At 31.8% G+C, this 16,449-nt stretch overlaps 1 protein-coding gene across 1 annotated transcript; it reads left to right on the top strand.

Annotated features, from left to right (window-relative positions):
- The first annotated feature begins 328 nt into the window (after positions 1-328).
- On the top strand, positions 329-2,710 carry LOC143043037 (uncharacterized). Its single transcript, XM_076215535.1, has 3 exons — positions 329-593; positions 1,446-1,691; positions 1,998-2,710. The coding sequence occupies exons 1-3, from the start codon at positions 386-388 to the stop codon at positions 2,708-2,710; spliced, it is 1,167 nt and encodes a 388-aa protein (XP_076071650.1). The 5' UTR covers positions 329-385.
- Positions 2,711-16,449: the final 13,739 nt, after the last annotated feature.

Raw genomic sequence — 16,449 nt, forward strand, 5'->3', positions numbered from 1 at the left:
ACCTTGGCCTCCCAATTGATTTGATTCGAGCATTATAGCGTAATAAGTCATTAGCCTGGTATCTTTAGTGAGATTTTTCGTGAATAAAAAATAAAATATGTGTGGTGCAGAGACATTTTTTACAAAAAAGATATCTTTATGAAAGTCTAGTCCACTAGAAGTAATATCGACAAAGAAGTGGGCAAAAAAAGGAAGTGGAATATCCTTTCTTTGAAATCCATAATTTTTGCTAAAGGTTTTGTTTGTCTGAAGTACAAAATTAAATTAAGATAAACCATTATGTTTCCAGTCAAACAACAAACTTTTGTAAATATTATCCAGTTATTTCAGAAGCATAAATTTCTTTATCTCTTTCAGTTCTAAAAAAGGCGAGACGAGTTTTATAATGGCTAGTCAATTACTGGATGTGTTCAATTATTCTTTTGAGTCCGAGGAGCATATTGAACATTCATCAAAAGATGAAAATAATGTGATTGAAGATTCGTCAAAAACCGAAACGAAGTACGAACTTTTTAAAACCGAAGAAAGTGGAAGTCAGATAGATATAAGAACTGAGTCGAAGGATCCAAAGGAGGAAATTAGTGACGAAAAAGGTATGCCATATAGTTTTGGCTTGACTTGTAGAAGTTGCATTCTTTCAAACTTTTCATAAAGAGCCAGTGTCTAACCTGCTTTGATAATGGATCAAAATGGTGTTACTCAATACATTTACTACTATAATCGAGGATCCAAGTTATAACATATATTATAGAATTAAGTTAGATTAATCATGATATATTCGTAATATTTTTCTTGACTACGGATCAAATAAATATGATTTAAACGTCAATAACAAATCTATTAGAATTCTCAATACAAAATTGATATCCGAAAACCATTCTATTATCATCAACGATAATATAAACAGGCGTTCACAATGTAATTTTTTAAACGCCGGAATAAAGGTAAAGTAGTAAAAAACAAATGTTATGGGGTATTTTTCCATGAACAAAAATCAGATCATGCAAATCAATATATGCTTTAAAATAACAAGTTTTGTATTGGCGGATCCAGGGGGGGTACCGGGGGTTGGAACCCCCCTTGTTTTTGGCCGATCAATGCATTTCAATTGGGACATATAGTTGGAAATAAACTCATCATAGATACCAGGACTAAATTTAGTATATACGCCAGACGCGCGTTTCCTCTACAAAAGACTCATCAGTGACGCTCGAATCCAAAAAAGTTAAAAATAAAGTAGGAAGTTGTAGAGCATTAAGGACCAACATTCCTAAAAGTTTTGCCAAATACAGCGAAGCACCCCCCCCCCCCTTTTTTTTGTCCTGGGTTGGGAACCCTCCCCCCTTTTTTTAAATGGCTGGATCCGCCCCTGTTTTGTTAACATCTACCAGTTTTAAAAGTGATATATATCATAGGAATAATTGTACTTCCTTTTTCCCTTTCAGATCTTGACATTCTGGAAGCGGATAACGTTATCGCTCGTCCGTTACAGAAGGTGTCTATATCTATTGAGTCCGACAACCAGCTTGAACTTACAGCAAAAGAAGAGAACAATGTTGTTGCAAAATCTATTAAAGACGAACTGAATTACGATATGACAAAACTCAAAGAGAGCGACCACCAAGAAGAGGACAAACCTGAATTTGCTGACAAAAGAGAAGCAACTGGTAGTAGAAAAAGATATCATAGTGGTATTTATTTAATATTCCTGTTACTCAAAATGGTTGTCTTACTATCAGTGATCGCTACGCTCAAAACTACTAATCAAACAATTAATATACTATTACGAAGAAAATAATCAAATCAAAGCCACAGTGATGAATATTTATCATGTTTACATGAAAGAAGCCAAATTATTCTGTTTTCTGTATCTTGAATTTAAAAATTATTTGATATTTTTATTAGCAGAATACAACATCACTTATGTGTATTCATTACAACTATATAATTATATTTTTTAAAGGTATAATTATATCTCTTTTTACTTTCTGTTCTAGAAAACAATGAAGATGGTAATATGATTGCCAGCCCGTTACAGAATATGTTCAAACTTGTGTCCGATGAGCAATTGAAAAATACCACAAAAGAGGAGAAAACGGTTGTAGCAGAATTTTTGATAGCTGAACTGAATTACAACATGATCAAATTTAAAAAGAGCGACAGTCAGAAAGATAAAAGTATTGAATCGGAGAAAACGAAGGAGGTTTCAGGTGATAGCTCTGATGGCATTATGTCGGTAAAAAGATACTTGGAAGTTAACTTTCCTACTAATACACATATCCTGGAAAATCAAAATAAGAACACGAGTAATGGAGAAGTTGTTGGTGCCAATGGAGAAAACGATAAAAGAGAACCAAATGTCGACTACACATGGTTAAAAAGTTCATCGGTGAAAGATATTGAAATGTCACAACTGGAGAATAAGGCACTACAAAAGGTTATTGGTCAGGTAAAACAGGAGGATTGCAACAAAATATTAGCTCTCTTTAGAAATTCGGTTCAAGACAAGGGCATTCAAAAAGCAAATGAACTGCCTTCACTACTGATGGAAAGCGCATTTCAAGTTCTTGAAAAAAAGAGATATGAAGATGTATTATTAGTTGATTTGTTACCAAATATGATTAGAAACAGCAGTGAAGGATCAAATGATGCGAAAGTTGATCGTGCAAGTACTTCGGATGATCAACCTACGAAAAATGACAAAGATTAGTTGTCTTTTTTTAAAGGATAATAAATAATACGATAATGTATATAAAAACGCTTATTGTATTGGCAAAAAGCAAATACGACTAAAATGCTAGATGCTTAATATATTAAAAAATTCTCTGAAAACATTTAGCTTAGCTGAAATATGACAGGTAAAATAAATATATACTACGGAAGCCGTGATTAAATTCTGAAACACGAAATTCAATGTTTAAGGTTATAATACCTGTGAAGTGAAATAACCTTTCTGTCTTACAAAATAGGTATCCGTCTGTTTGGTCATTTATTTAACTGTCGACATGGATGTAAACTCATTTAAAAAGCGATACTTTTAGCAGAACTTTTTGAATATTTCTCCATCAAAATTACACTGAACGATATGGTCAATCACCTCGGAATTTGATAAACCGAATGAAGAGTGTGCTCATCATCAAGGTAGTCATATTAATTTACACATGTGTATACAGTTATTGTTATTTATTCTGTAATTTGTAAATGTTGATTATCAATCATCGTGTTTGTCAATATAGTCATATATTGAAAAATATTCTCTGATAAATTATGCAAAAAATGCATAGAAAACTGATTTAACATTAAAAACCGTGAATAAACTCATGTGCTATGGAAGTGTAATAGCTCCCTATACCACTGTTGTCACCCGTCATCAAATTATTAGATTTTTTTTAATGATTGCTTTATATTATCGTTACAAATAAACGCTTCTTGTTATTTTCTTTGTTTTAACGACATTATTTTCATCTGTAATTGAAATGCTTCTTTGTGAAATACATGTTTGCTTCAGATAACGGTGCACTTGACTGTGATACTTTGCTTTTGTGTATGAAAAATATACATAAAAAGTTTCTGTGTGAGCATCAACAAATAAGGGCAGATGTAGACCATTCATGTCTTCTATAACCGTCAAACTTGTCTAAGGGTGTTTTAGTAGAAATATATAAACTATTTATAATTCATATCAATTGGCGTTTGATTCTGAACGTTCGAAAACCAAATCATTCATGAATTAGAATTTGAAGAGCATTCAAAAATACATAAACCTAAATGATGAACCGAATATGGCCAGATATCATGATATTTCATGTTGGACTAGGAAAAATTACCAAGATAACTTCAATAAAACAAACTTTCGCGGGCTATTTAGTTTACTGAGTTTTACAAGTTATGGATAACCCTTATATGTTAAACTTGAGTCTTTTGTTAAACTAATGCAAGGAAACTATCATTGAGTAAAAATTTATTCTGTAAATTCTTATTTTTTTCTATCCGCAAATTATATTTAAACGCTTATTTCGTGTCATATATTTTTTTGTTTTTTGCTCTTATGACAAGTCTTCTATCATTGTCGTTTATAAATGCATTCTTCTCCGTATCCATTGTTAATCACATGAAACATCAAAATGATTAAATGTGTCAATGACACGTTTTGTCTTCCTGTCGGAACTGTTTGCATTAACGACTTTGTATAGCATTCAAACGCCTTTTTAATGTCGCCAGTATGGAAATAACAATAACCTAATATGTTCAAATGCCTGAAACTATGGAAAGTTCCATCGCATTCATTTACTGTATATTCTAAAGCATCCATGTACACGTAAGCCTCTTGGTCACATTCGGTGCTTATTACGGCTAGGTATAACATATACACTAATGGATGAATCATGAAAGCTCTCCCTACGGTACATTCGAATTTCATAGCATGGGGAACAAACGATAGGTCTGCTCTAGAAAATATGACATCTTGAGCTGTAGACAGATATCCTTTTTTGTGATCAAAAGGATTTGGAAGTCCTTTCAGTTGAGCTGTAGTTCCCTTACCAATGTGTATTGTCTTGTATTTAGAACAATGACCAGTGTACAGTAGGTTTTGGGACGGCAAATCAAGGATACTCTGAATAATTGAAATCACTTTTTGAGAATTTTTGAGTCTTAGACAGTATGTAGCTAAATACAATTTACCAGATAATGCATCAATATTTTGGTTATCCTCCAGAAACTTCTGTAACTTTTCTAGTTTTTGCTGCTTTACAGTATTATCTTTAACTTTTATGATCGTCTCCAAATACGTCAATGCAATTCGAATATTAATAAACATGCGCACAGCTTCAATGAAGCTGTCTTCGATGTCCTTTGTCGGTGTGTGATCATCAAAGTCTACAAAATATTCAGAAAGTAACTTAAAGTCAGCAAGAACAGTTTCTATATTCACTCCTAAAAAACCTCGACCCTTATGATAATATTCCAATGGCAATCTGTATGTTTCAAATTCTGTTGTGATTCTAGAATCCAGTCTTTCTCTGCATAACTGCAGAAAATCATCAACCTTCATTTCACTCTCTAGCCATGGGGATAAAAGGTCAACACCATCGACACACTGCAAAACATGGGATACAATTTCGGCTGAAATATCTTCAATGCATTTTATCATATTTTCTTTAAAAATATGATTTTCAAATCTATACGAAAACAAATTTTTTCGACGATCAAAGTAGTGCTCCAGATGACGTTTTTCTATGCAATTTTTTAGAAAAAGAAGACAGTTAACGGTGCAACGAAGTAAATATTTTGGTTGCCATAGATGTTGAGGATTATTTTCAGACTGCCAAAGTATTATTGTTTTCATGTGATAGGAACTCAATTCTTCTGGTGCGATAGGGTGTAGAAATTTCTTTAAAATATTTTTCATCAAGATAAAGCATTGAAGCTGTGTATTATTAAAATTCCATACCAACTCCCTTTCTTGTAACAAAAACGACACTCTCCATTCTAATGACGATGTAGGTGACATTTTATCTCCAACAGCGACTACGTGACATTTCAGCTTTGTAATTTTTTCAATAAATTCTGGAGAAGGCCACCCATGTTTTCTTTCCCTGGCAATCCACTCTTCGCCATCAATTGGCCATTCGTATAACGATATTCCAAAGGCGAAATCTTGTTCCACTGATGCACCTAGCTTTTCCTTAATAAAGCCGTATATGTCTATATTAGCCGCAGTGGCACTTGGTCCATGACGGGATGTTTCTGTTGGTGTATCTGCTGTCTTCGTCTTTGTCAGGAAATACATCCAGAAATCAACCATTTTGTCACTGGAAAGAAATGTTTTGTCTCCTTCGATTGTTTCCAACATATCATCAATAGTCTTTCCATGATCATTAAAAATTGTTTTTATGTTTGGATCAAGTTTTACAGGAATCAATCTTGCAAACCCTGGACGACAAACTGAAGTGTCTAGAATAAAAACCTGCCCTTCGATCTTGTTTGATTGGTCTCTATCCTTACAAGCCGTAATATTTGAAGCAACGATCATTTTGTCGATATCGCTGTCTTTCACGTTAGTTCCTTCAGCCGTACTACCACCAAAGAATCTGCGTATTACTCCTTTATTTCGTGTATAATACAAATACTCTAGTGTAAGCATAGTGTTCTTTTGACCATTAGTCTTGCAAGAAGATGCCATTGTATAAAATGTTGCGTTAGAGACAACATCCGATACTTTTTCCAACTCAGTGTCATTAATCTGAAAATGAAAATATACCGTGTAAGGGTCTTTTTTTGTTGTTGTCATAATCGACATCAGTTTACAAAACTTTAAACGAATGTTTTTTATGTAATTATTCGTTTATTTCAAAACTTTTTGCATGTGCCCTATTTGTTATACTAGTACTGTTTACTGTATTGCTGAATACAATAACAGCGCTTTAAGGAAATATCCAGGTTATCATACTTTATACCCCAGTTACCTCTCTAGATCGTAATAGCAAAATTATGATCGTAATTTGGGCAACTATAGGAACTTAATTATTGGCAATGCAAATTATAGTGTCTTCTTATCTATTGGTCAATTCTAATGATTTGCATTTGCATAATGAGTTCATACCATCTTAATGATCCCGTTGTATTTTTCAAATAATGGTCAAGTAACGGCAGTAGCTCGAGATCTCAGTTGGAAGAAAAATGTCATTTTCAATACTTCCATGCTGTCAGGGGGGATTGGATTTGAGGTTGGCTTATATAATTGTTGTAATCGAAAATGTCCTGGATACTTAAAACTCATAAATTTTTGGTATAATTGCATTTGTATTATATCTCATTTTCTATCAATGAGTCTGAAATTGAAGATAATCCTGAGATAATCCCCGGGTTTTTTTTTCGCGTAGTGTACTGACTTAGTCTCTATTGTATTTATGTGGGACCTGTTTTGTAAATTAGTTTGTCTTTTCTCTGTGGTTTAGTTATTAGTTATGATGATTTCGGGGGTTTTTTTTTTGTATCTTACATTTTTTCTATTGTTTCCTGTATTTTTTTCCTTCTCATTTTTTTTACATAAGGACAACTGCATTAAATTGATGACATGAACAATCATCAACAGGACATTTTATATGCCATTTTGAGTTTAAACACGATTAACAGTAAAATCAAATATTGATGTCATAGAAAACTGTTCGTGAATTCTACAGTAAAGATCGTGGAGAAATGTGAGATTTCCTTTTTTCAAATCCCACATTTTATGGTATTTTTGTTGAAATTCGGATCGACACCAAAATCATTCAGTCAATATGACAATAATTGCTCAAGTCGTGTTAATTTTGAATCAGCATTATCTAGAACGTCTCTTCTCACCTATTTTCTTGTTGGAACATTGCAAAAGATAACTTATTCGAATTCAATGTTATATGTAATATTGTTGACAAAGGAAATGAAAGTAACTTTATAAATATATTTAAATATAACATACCAACGATGATTTTGATGTTGATTGTGTCATTTCCTAGACTAAATCTTGGGCTAAATGTAAGTTAGTTATATATTTGCCTGTTTCTTTACGTCATAAGTTTCATATGCTCGAACCGAATAAAGGAAGTAATATTCTTAGTATGTCACGTGGTTTGTTAAAATTTATGATAAATATGTTCAGATAAAAAAAAATTAACGTCATTTATAGTGGACTTTTTTTTTATTTCAAGTAATATTTTTGGCAACCATTTTCATTTTTTTTTTATGTCAAACATATGTTTATGTCTGTTTTCTATCATTCATTTCATTATATATTAATCAGTTATTTCTTCAACAATTCCAAGACCTTCATAATTCAAATTAAATGAGTCAGGACCTACATAAATCTTTTCATGATATTCTGAAATATTCAAGGACCTCCGTAATTCGATTTCAGGATGTCGTGAAACAGTTGAGGACCTCTATCAATGGTTGGATTAAAATTGTTTTGAATATTTCATGACCTACACAAACATAAAAAAAAAATCTGTCAAAGCTTTATTTCAATAGATAGATCCTTACTATGAGCGTCTGGATGGGACTTCCAAAGTTATGAATAATTTGTTAAAATTGCAGATTAAAGGGGGAAAATCAAGAATAGAGAAAATTTGGGACAAATAAATAAACAATAGATAATGTCTCAATAATTAAAGAATACAGAAATCAAAAAAACATCCAGACCCTCGCTATTAACGATGAAGCTCCATAATTGTATAATTTCGTTCCTTATGTAGTATATTTAGATCTTGCCATCCATAAAAACCAGTGCGTGTGGGGAAAAGTTTAGAAGCAAATAGTATGAAACATTGGTAAATTAAAGTTCAACTTTAGTCATAAAAATGCTTTATTTGAAGTTTTTGCGATGGTTTAAACATGTATCTGTTAAAAAGTCACATTGTTTAAACAGGGACCCAGATAGCTTCAATTAAATGAGCTAATTAATTACTTGTCTATTATATAATCCGGATTGGAACGTGAGGAATAAATCGGTTGAATGTACAATGGAAGACATGTAGATATAAGAAGAGAAAGAAAAAAATATGCCAAGAAATAAAGAATAGCCAGAGAATGATTGGATGCTTGATTACAAAGAATGGAAAATAATGGACAAAATCAATAGAGAATAGAGAAAATGGTATAAAAGGGGTATCCTGAAATTGAATTGTGAAGTAGATCTTGCCGTGGATAGAAAACAAGTGCCTTCGCATTTCCTCCCTCGGCTCGTTCCTGATGAACTTTGTTTTGAATACACTTGGTCAACACATATAACGACCAGGTATAGTGTGCACGTTTATTGTGTTATTTTTAGGATCTGCATAAAATTCGAATCAGGATATTCTTAAATCTAATTTTGGAGGTCCTGAAAAAGGTGTGCCGTGGAATCCTATAAAATTATTAAAGCATAAACTAGAATTGAATTTTGTAGGTTTTGCAATGTAATATAAATGTATTTAATGTCACTGGTGTGTGTACACCCACGTAGCACAAAACATTTTCAAAAAAATTTATAAGGTTGTATAAATGTCTTCTCAAAACGTTGTCAAAAAAATATTTTCGTGATGTTATGTAAATATTTTGTCTTGGATTTTTAAAACATTTATTTAAAACATCTTTTGGAAATAATTAACAATGATATGTACGAATATTCATGAAAATAATTTCAATAACATTTTTTAAGATATTTTGTTTGAATGTTTTATAAATGCTCAGAAGATATGTTGGTTCCACCTCTGAAAAACATTCTAAAAGTATATGAGTAGAATATGCTTAACAATATTACTCCGATGTTTTTTTTAATATTTTCTAAAAATGTTTCATGAAATATTAAAATAACATATTTTAACAAGATTTCTTCATAATATTTGAACATTTCAAAATATACACTTTTAATATTGAGAAAAATTAATTTATAAAATATTTTGTTGCTAATATTGTAACAACATTTTAGAATAATATTATGAACACATTTACACAAAAACATTTTAAAAACGTTTCGCAATTAATATTGAGAGAATGAATTTATAAAACATTTTGTTGCTAATATTTGCAGGCATGGGACAATTTATTCTCTTTACATGGGGAAAATTAACTATCCCTATTGTAGTATTCATAAGGATAGTGGAGCATGTCATGTATAATAGTCTTATATATCTGTGTATCGCTTTGTTCAGCCAATATCTACATTTTTAAATAGAGTTGTCGTTCATAAAAGTCGTCTTTTGATATATTCTTGCGTATTAAAATACCTTTTAAATTTAAGTTGAAATTTAACACTCATTAATGTTATCAACTATTTACATATTGTAAAATATATAAATATACTTCGTTTATGTTTAGATTAGTATGCATTTGTAGATCTTTGAACAGTATCACGCCATTTATGATTATTTATTTATTATGTATAAGAAAGTTCAGTCAACTGTAACTGTAACCACTTATGTGGTGGATTAAACCTGGTTTTATAGATTCTATTTGGAAATCAAGTCTGCGAAGAAGTAGACTTTACAATTCAACATATCTACACATCAAACCACACGCTACAACAACATAGAACGAAGGTTCAAGGGCTTCTGCGTCTAGTACAAAAAAATACATGTTATGATCTTTGTATCATATGCTCCAACAATGGAGAAATATAACATTTTGTTATATTGATCCTCAAAAGATGAAAAAAAAGAGACAAGTTAGAGATGTAAACAATAAATGTAATCATAGATGTAATACACATATAATGTATTGCATCCAATGTTAAATCTTTCTATCATATGCCTCAACAGCGAAAAACAACAACAGTGTAATATATTTTTATATTAAAAAAAGTTAAAAAAAAAAAGTTAAAAAAAAAAGAGCTTTAAAAATCTTTCAAAAAAAACATTATGACTACTGTTTCAAATGCCCATAACAACTTTGTAAAGTAATTACTAATATTATGGAAATTCGTTCCGCATTTGTATCATTTGTTATTTTCTGCATTTTACATTTTATATTTTCATGTGATAATGTTTGGGAAAGGCATGTGATAATTTTTCTTATCATATATACTTAGAGAAAATAACAGTTATTTTTTTTAGGATGATAACAACATTAAATTAACGTGAATTCATATTTTTATGGAATGGTGTTTTAGCGGGCTGTTATGAAAAGATTATCACATGCTTCGATTATTATCACATGCCTTTCCGCAACGTTTCCACATGGAATTCCTGCGATACTCGGAAAATTCCGGAAAATACACCTAAATGGTACATTTTCAGTGAAAAACATTACAAAGTAAGGAACAAAACAATTATTTGGATACTGGAAAGTATATTGTGTAAAATGAAATCTAAAAATGAAATGATCTAGAAAGTCATTTTAAAAATGTTGACTTTTTCGAACATTGTTCGGTATGTTTATTGTTGAATTATGTTTTGTATCGTCCATATTAAAATATATCATACTGCTGTTTTTCTTCTCTGTTGAGGCATATGATAGAAATAGATCATATTGAATCTACTACATTTGGGATCAGGCATCCGTGAATGTTTTGAACTTCTATTTGAGAACCACGCAAAAGGGTCGATACATTTATCTTTCATTTTTCTCCATTGTTGAAGCATATGATAAAAAGATCATAACATATCATTTTTCATATCGCATGTATTATCAGCCCTCGGTCAATATCAGCCCTCGAGCCATGCGGCTCTTGGGCTGATAATACATGAGATATGAAAAATGTCCTGTAATAATCTGATGATATCAGCCGTTCACAGGTTTTGGAAAATATGGAACTCGTGTAAATTTAATGCTACTTTCATACTATAAAAGATAAAAGTTTTTTACTCTTAAGTATATCATAATACTATAAACACTAGTTAAAGGATATAGTATACTGAGAGATTTAATTGAACATTTTGTTAACAAGAAAATTCCAAACAAGTCATCAAAACCAAAATAACTAAATGAATACATAATTGCTTAAAAAGGACTATCTTATAAAAAAAACCCAGAGCACAAGTGACACAAAGCCAGATACATAACTGCATATTGATTCTAAAAAAAAATGTCATTCATATGCACTACTGACTTCTAATGGTTTTCAACATTTATGAGTTCAATAACCCTACAGAAATATACATGAAGAAACATGGACAGATTGACAAGGTGATTGTTTTGTATATAAACATTATACTTTTTTCCATTTGTAATGTGTGTTTTGTGGTAATAAGCATTGTGTAAAATTGTCATAACATTTTGTTGAGGCAAATGTTTGTTAGAAAACGAAAAGAGAGAAGAGTACGTACGAAGGGTAAAATCTCATAATCAATCTATGCAAATTTTAATGTCTTCTTATCTATTGGTCAATTCTAATGATTTGCATGAATTCATACACAGTTAACTATCCCACTGTCCTTTTCAAATGATCAAGTGATGGCAGTAGCTTTCAGTGTGGGAGTAAAATGTCAATATAATACATCCAATTTTCTTAGGGAAATTCGATTTGAGGTTAGCTAATATAATTGTTGTCATCGAAAATGTCATGAATTCTTAAACTCATATATTTTTGATAAAATTGTATTTATATTAAATCTCATTTTCTATCAATGAGTCTGTATTCAAAATAATTCTGAGGTAATCCGCGCTTTTTATTTCGTGTCGTGTACTGGCTTTGTGTATTGTATGTGGGACGTTTGACAGTGTTTTATAAGACAAAAGAAGTACTATGTTTTCCCATAGGGTTCTATATTATTAAGTTCAGCTCTTTTTAAGAACCAGGCAGAGTGCAATATATGATGGTTTCAGATTTTATCTATAATTGGCTTAGTAAAAGCAGTAAATGAATAATGCTCAAAAAAAATTTAATAGCCTATAATTCAGTGGTTTCCGTCTGTTTATGTGGTACATATTTGTTTTTCGTGCACTTTTTGTACATAATTTAGGCCGTTAGGTTTTCTATTTTGAATTGTTTTACAATCATGCATTCAGAGGTGCATACAAAACCTACGATGTAATATGAGTACAAGAGTTACTAATCCTTTCAAGCATCCGGATGTTGTGGATGCTTTATCCTCTTTGCATGACAAATATGTCGTTGTTGCAGCAGATAAAGCCTCCAATAATATTGTCTTCATATGAAAAAACCATTATTTGCAATGTCTAGCAACAGAGCTTGGAATAAATCAAACTACTGGTAACCCTACATATTCTTTAACATCATTTACCTAGGACGAAATTTTACAAAATCATAAATCTGTCCTTCTTTCTTTTGGTATCAACATCAAAGAAAACGAAGAAAACTTACCTTCATTATACTGGATACCGAAATTACATAAAACTCCATATAAAGAACGATACATAGCTGGGTCCTCAAAATGTTCGACTAAACATCTTTCTAAAGTACTGACTACTATTAAAGATGGGCTTCAAAAATATTGTGATGAGATATATTCTATCAGTGGTGTTAACCAGATGTGGATTCTCAAAAATTCGAAAGATCTTTTTTGCAGCAACATAAAAACTTTTGATTTTTCTACACTATATACTACTATTCCCCATGCTCAGTTGAGAGATCGACTTCACCATCTCATAAAACAGAGCTTTTTCTATAAAAATGGGAATCGTAGATACAAATTTCTTGTTTTGGGTTACAATTATTCATATTTTGTGAAGAATCACACTGAATCTTCCAGAAAGTATACTGAAGATGATATTATCAAAATGCTGGACTTTTTGATCGACAATATATTTGTTGAGTTTGGAGGATTTATTTTTCAACAGACAGTCGGTATTCCAATGGGTACTAATTGTGCACCCCTGCTGGCCGATTTGTTTTTGTACTCGTATGAAGCAGAATTCATTCAGAACCTTCTAAAAGACAAAAAGAAAAAGCATCTTGCGAAATTCTTTAATTTTACTTTCTGATATATTGATGATGTTCTATCATTGAATAACCCATATTTCAGCCAATACTTACATCTCATATATCCCAGTGAAATTGAAATTAAGGATACTACTGATACTAGAAGGACTGCTTCATACCTTGATCTTTTCCTCAATATTGACGCAGATGGACGACTTCACACGAAAATCTATGATAAACGATTTCAACTTCCCAATTATCAATTTCCCATTTCTCAGCAGTAATATACCCTCTGCCCCTTCGTATGGTGTTTACATATCACAATTGATACGTTATTCTCGTGCTTGTTCACACTATACGGAGTTCATATACAAGAGTGTGCTCCTTACGCAGAAACTGCTCCAACAAAGTTATGAGGAGGACAGATTAAAATTGACACTCCGTAAATTTTATGGACACCATCACCAATTGGTGGATCCATACGATGTGTCTTTGACCAAACTAGCTAAGGACATTTTTACGTTGTTTGTCATTACGTCGTCTAATCTCTTATTACCAAACGTGACTTATTCCCGATTGTGACTGTTTTGCTGAGTGTTAATTCGCATTACCATAAGACGTGTTACGGTACTTATCTATCCTAAATTCATGTATTTAGTTTAAATGTTTAATGTTATATTTGTTATTCTCATCGGATTTTGTCAAATGTGTTGACGTCTTTTGTATTATACTCATGTGTTATGGTAAAGAAAATTAATCACCGCCATCATTTATAAGTTTTCATTTTGTTCAACGTAATTTGTACGATCTTTTACGTTTGAAGTTAGATTCAAAACAAACCGGATAATATAGTTAATTCCTACCTTAGTTTGCTATTAATAAGTAACAGAAAACCCTGGCCGTTTTTGGCACAACTTTTTTGAACTTTTGGTCCTCGATGCTGTTCAACTTTGTACTTGTTTTGGCTTTCAAACTTTTGTATCTGGGCGTCACTAGTAAGTCTTGTGTGGACAATATGCACTTCTGGCGTAATTTTTTTTTTTTTTTTTTTTTAAACTTGTTGCCTTTTGTTAGCTTTTATTTGTGTGTTTATTTGTCAATTGTGTTCTCCTATTCATTTATATTGTAGTCCTGTAATGTTGTGTTGTCACTTTTAATGTTATATTTCACATGGCCATAAAAGAGGGAGGTTTAGCATGCCACAAAACCAGGTTCAACCCACCATTTTTTCCTTTAAAAATGTCCTGTACCAAGTCGGGAATATGGCCATTGTTATATTATAGTTCGTTTCTGTGTGAGTTACATTTTAACGTTGTGTTTCCGTTGTGTCGTTTGTTTACTATAATACGTGTCACGGTACTTATCTATCCCAAATCCATGTATTTGATTTTGATCTTATATTTGTTATTCTCATAGGATTTTGTCTAATGCTTAGTCTGTGTGTGTGTGTGTTACATTTTAATGCTGTGTCGTTGTTCTCCTCTTATATTTAATGTGTTTCCCTCAGTTTTAGTTTGTTACCCCGATTTACTTTTTTGTCCATGGATTTATAAGTTTTTAACAGCGGTATACTACTGTTGCCTTTATTTACATTGTCATTACGGAACCTTGTACCTTGACTATGCGGCATGGGCTTTTACTTAAATTCTTATTTTCTTCTATCTGCAAATTATATTTTAAGGCTCATTTCCACTTGCAAATTATATTTTAACGCTGATTTCGTGTCATATTTTTTTTTATTGATCTTATGACCAGTCTTCTATCATTGTCGTCTATAGATACATTCTTCTTCGTTTCCTATGTTAATCACATGAAACATTAAAATTATTAAATGAAACACTGCAGCGGTTTGTCTCCCTGTCGGAACAGTTTGCATTAACGACTTTGTATAGCACTCAAACGCTTTTTATAGTCTCCAACATGGAAATAAGAACAGCCTAATATGTTCCAATGTCTGTAATTATGTAACCCTCTTTCGCATTCATTCACTGTAGATTCTTAAGCATCCATGTACATGTAAACCTCCTGGTCACATTCGCTGCTTATCACGGCTAGGTATAACATATACACTAATGGATGGATAAAAACCCTCTTTCTATAAAACATTCTAATTTCAGAGCATGGGGAACAATCGATAGGTCTGCTCTAGAAAATATTACATCTTGAGCTGCAGAAAGATATCCTTTCTTGTCATCAAAAGGATTTGGAAGTCCTTTTAGCTGAGTTGCAGTACCATTAGCAATGTGTATTGTCGTGCATGTTGAACAATTGCTAATGTACAGTATGTTTTGGGACGGCGAATCTAGGATACTCCGAATAATAGAAATTACTTTTTGGGGGTTTTCGAGTCTTAGACAGTATGTAGCTAAATACAATTTACCAGATAATGCATCAATATTTTGATTATCTTCCAGAAACTTCTGTAACTTCTTTGGTTTTTTCTGCTGATTATCCTGAACATTTATGATCGTCTCCAAAAGTGTTAATGCAATTCGAATATAAACAAACATGCGCACAGCTTCGATGAAGCTGTCTTCGATTTCCGTTAACGGTTTGTTATCACCAAAGCTTACAAAATATTCAGAAAGTAACTCAAAGTCAGGAAAAACAATTTCTACATTTACTCCTAAAACACTGTGAGCCTTATGAAAATATTCCAATGGCAATCTGAATGTGTCAAATTCATTTATGATTTTAAAAGCCAGTTTTTCTCTGCATAACTGCAGAAAATCATCAACATCCATTTTACTCTCTCGCCACGGAGATAACAGATCAACATCATTGACACACTCCAAAACACGGGCTACCATATTGGCTAAAATTTCGTCAATGCTTTTGATCATATTTTCTTTAAAATGTAATTTTCAAATCTATACGAGAACAAATTTTTTCGACGATCAATGTAGTGCTCCAGATGAAGTTTTTCTATGCAATGTTTTAGAAAAAGAAGACACTTAATGATGCAACGAAGTAAATATTTTGGTTGCCATAGATGTTGAGGATTATTTTCAGACTGCCAAAGTAGTATTGTTTTCATGTGATATGAGCTGAATTCGTCTGGTGCGATAGGGTTTAGAAATTTCTTCAAAATATTTTTCATCAAGATAAAG

Source organism: Mytilus galloprovincialis, chromosome 8 (genome assembly GCF_965363235.1).
Source record: "Mytilus galloprovincialis chromosome 8, xbMytGall1.hap1.1, whole genome shotgun sequence".
Taxonomy (NCBI): domain Eukaryota; kingdom Metazoa; phylum Mollusca; class Bivalvia; order Mytilida; family Mytilidae; genus Mytilus; species Mytilus galloprovincialis.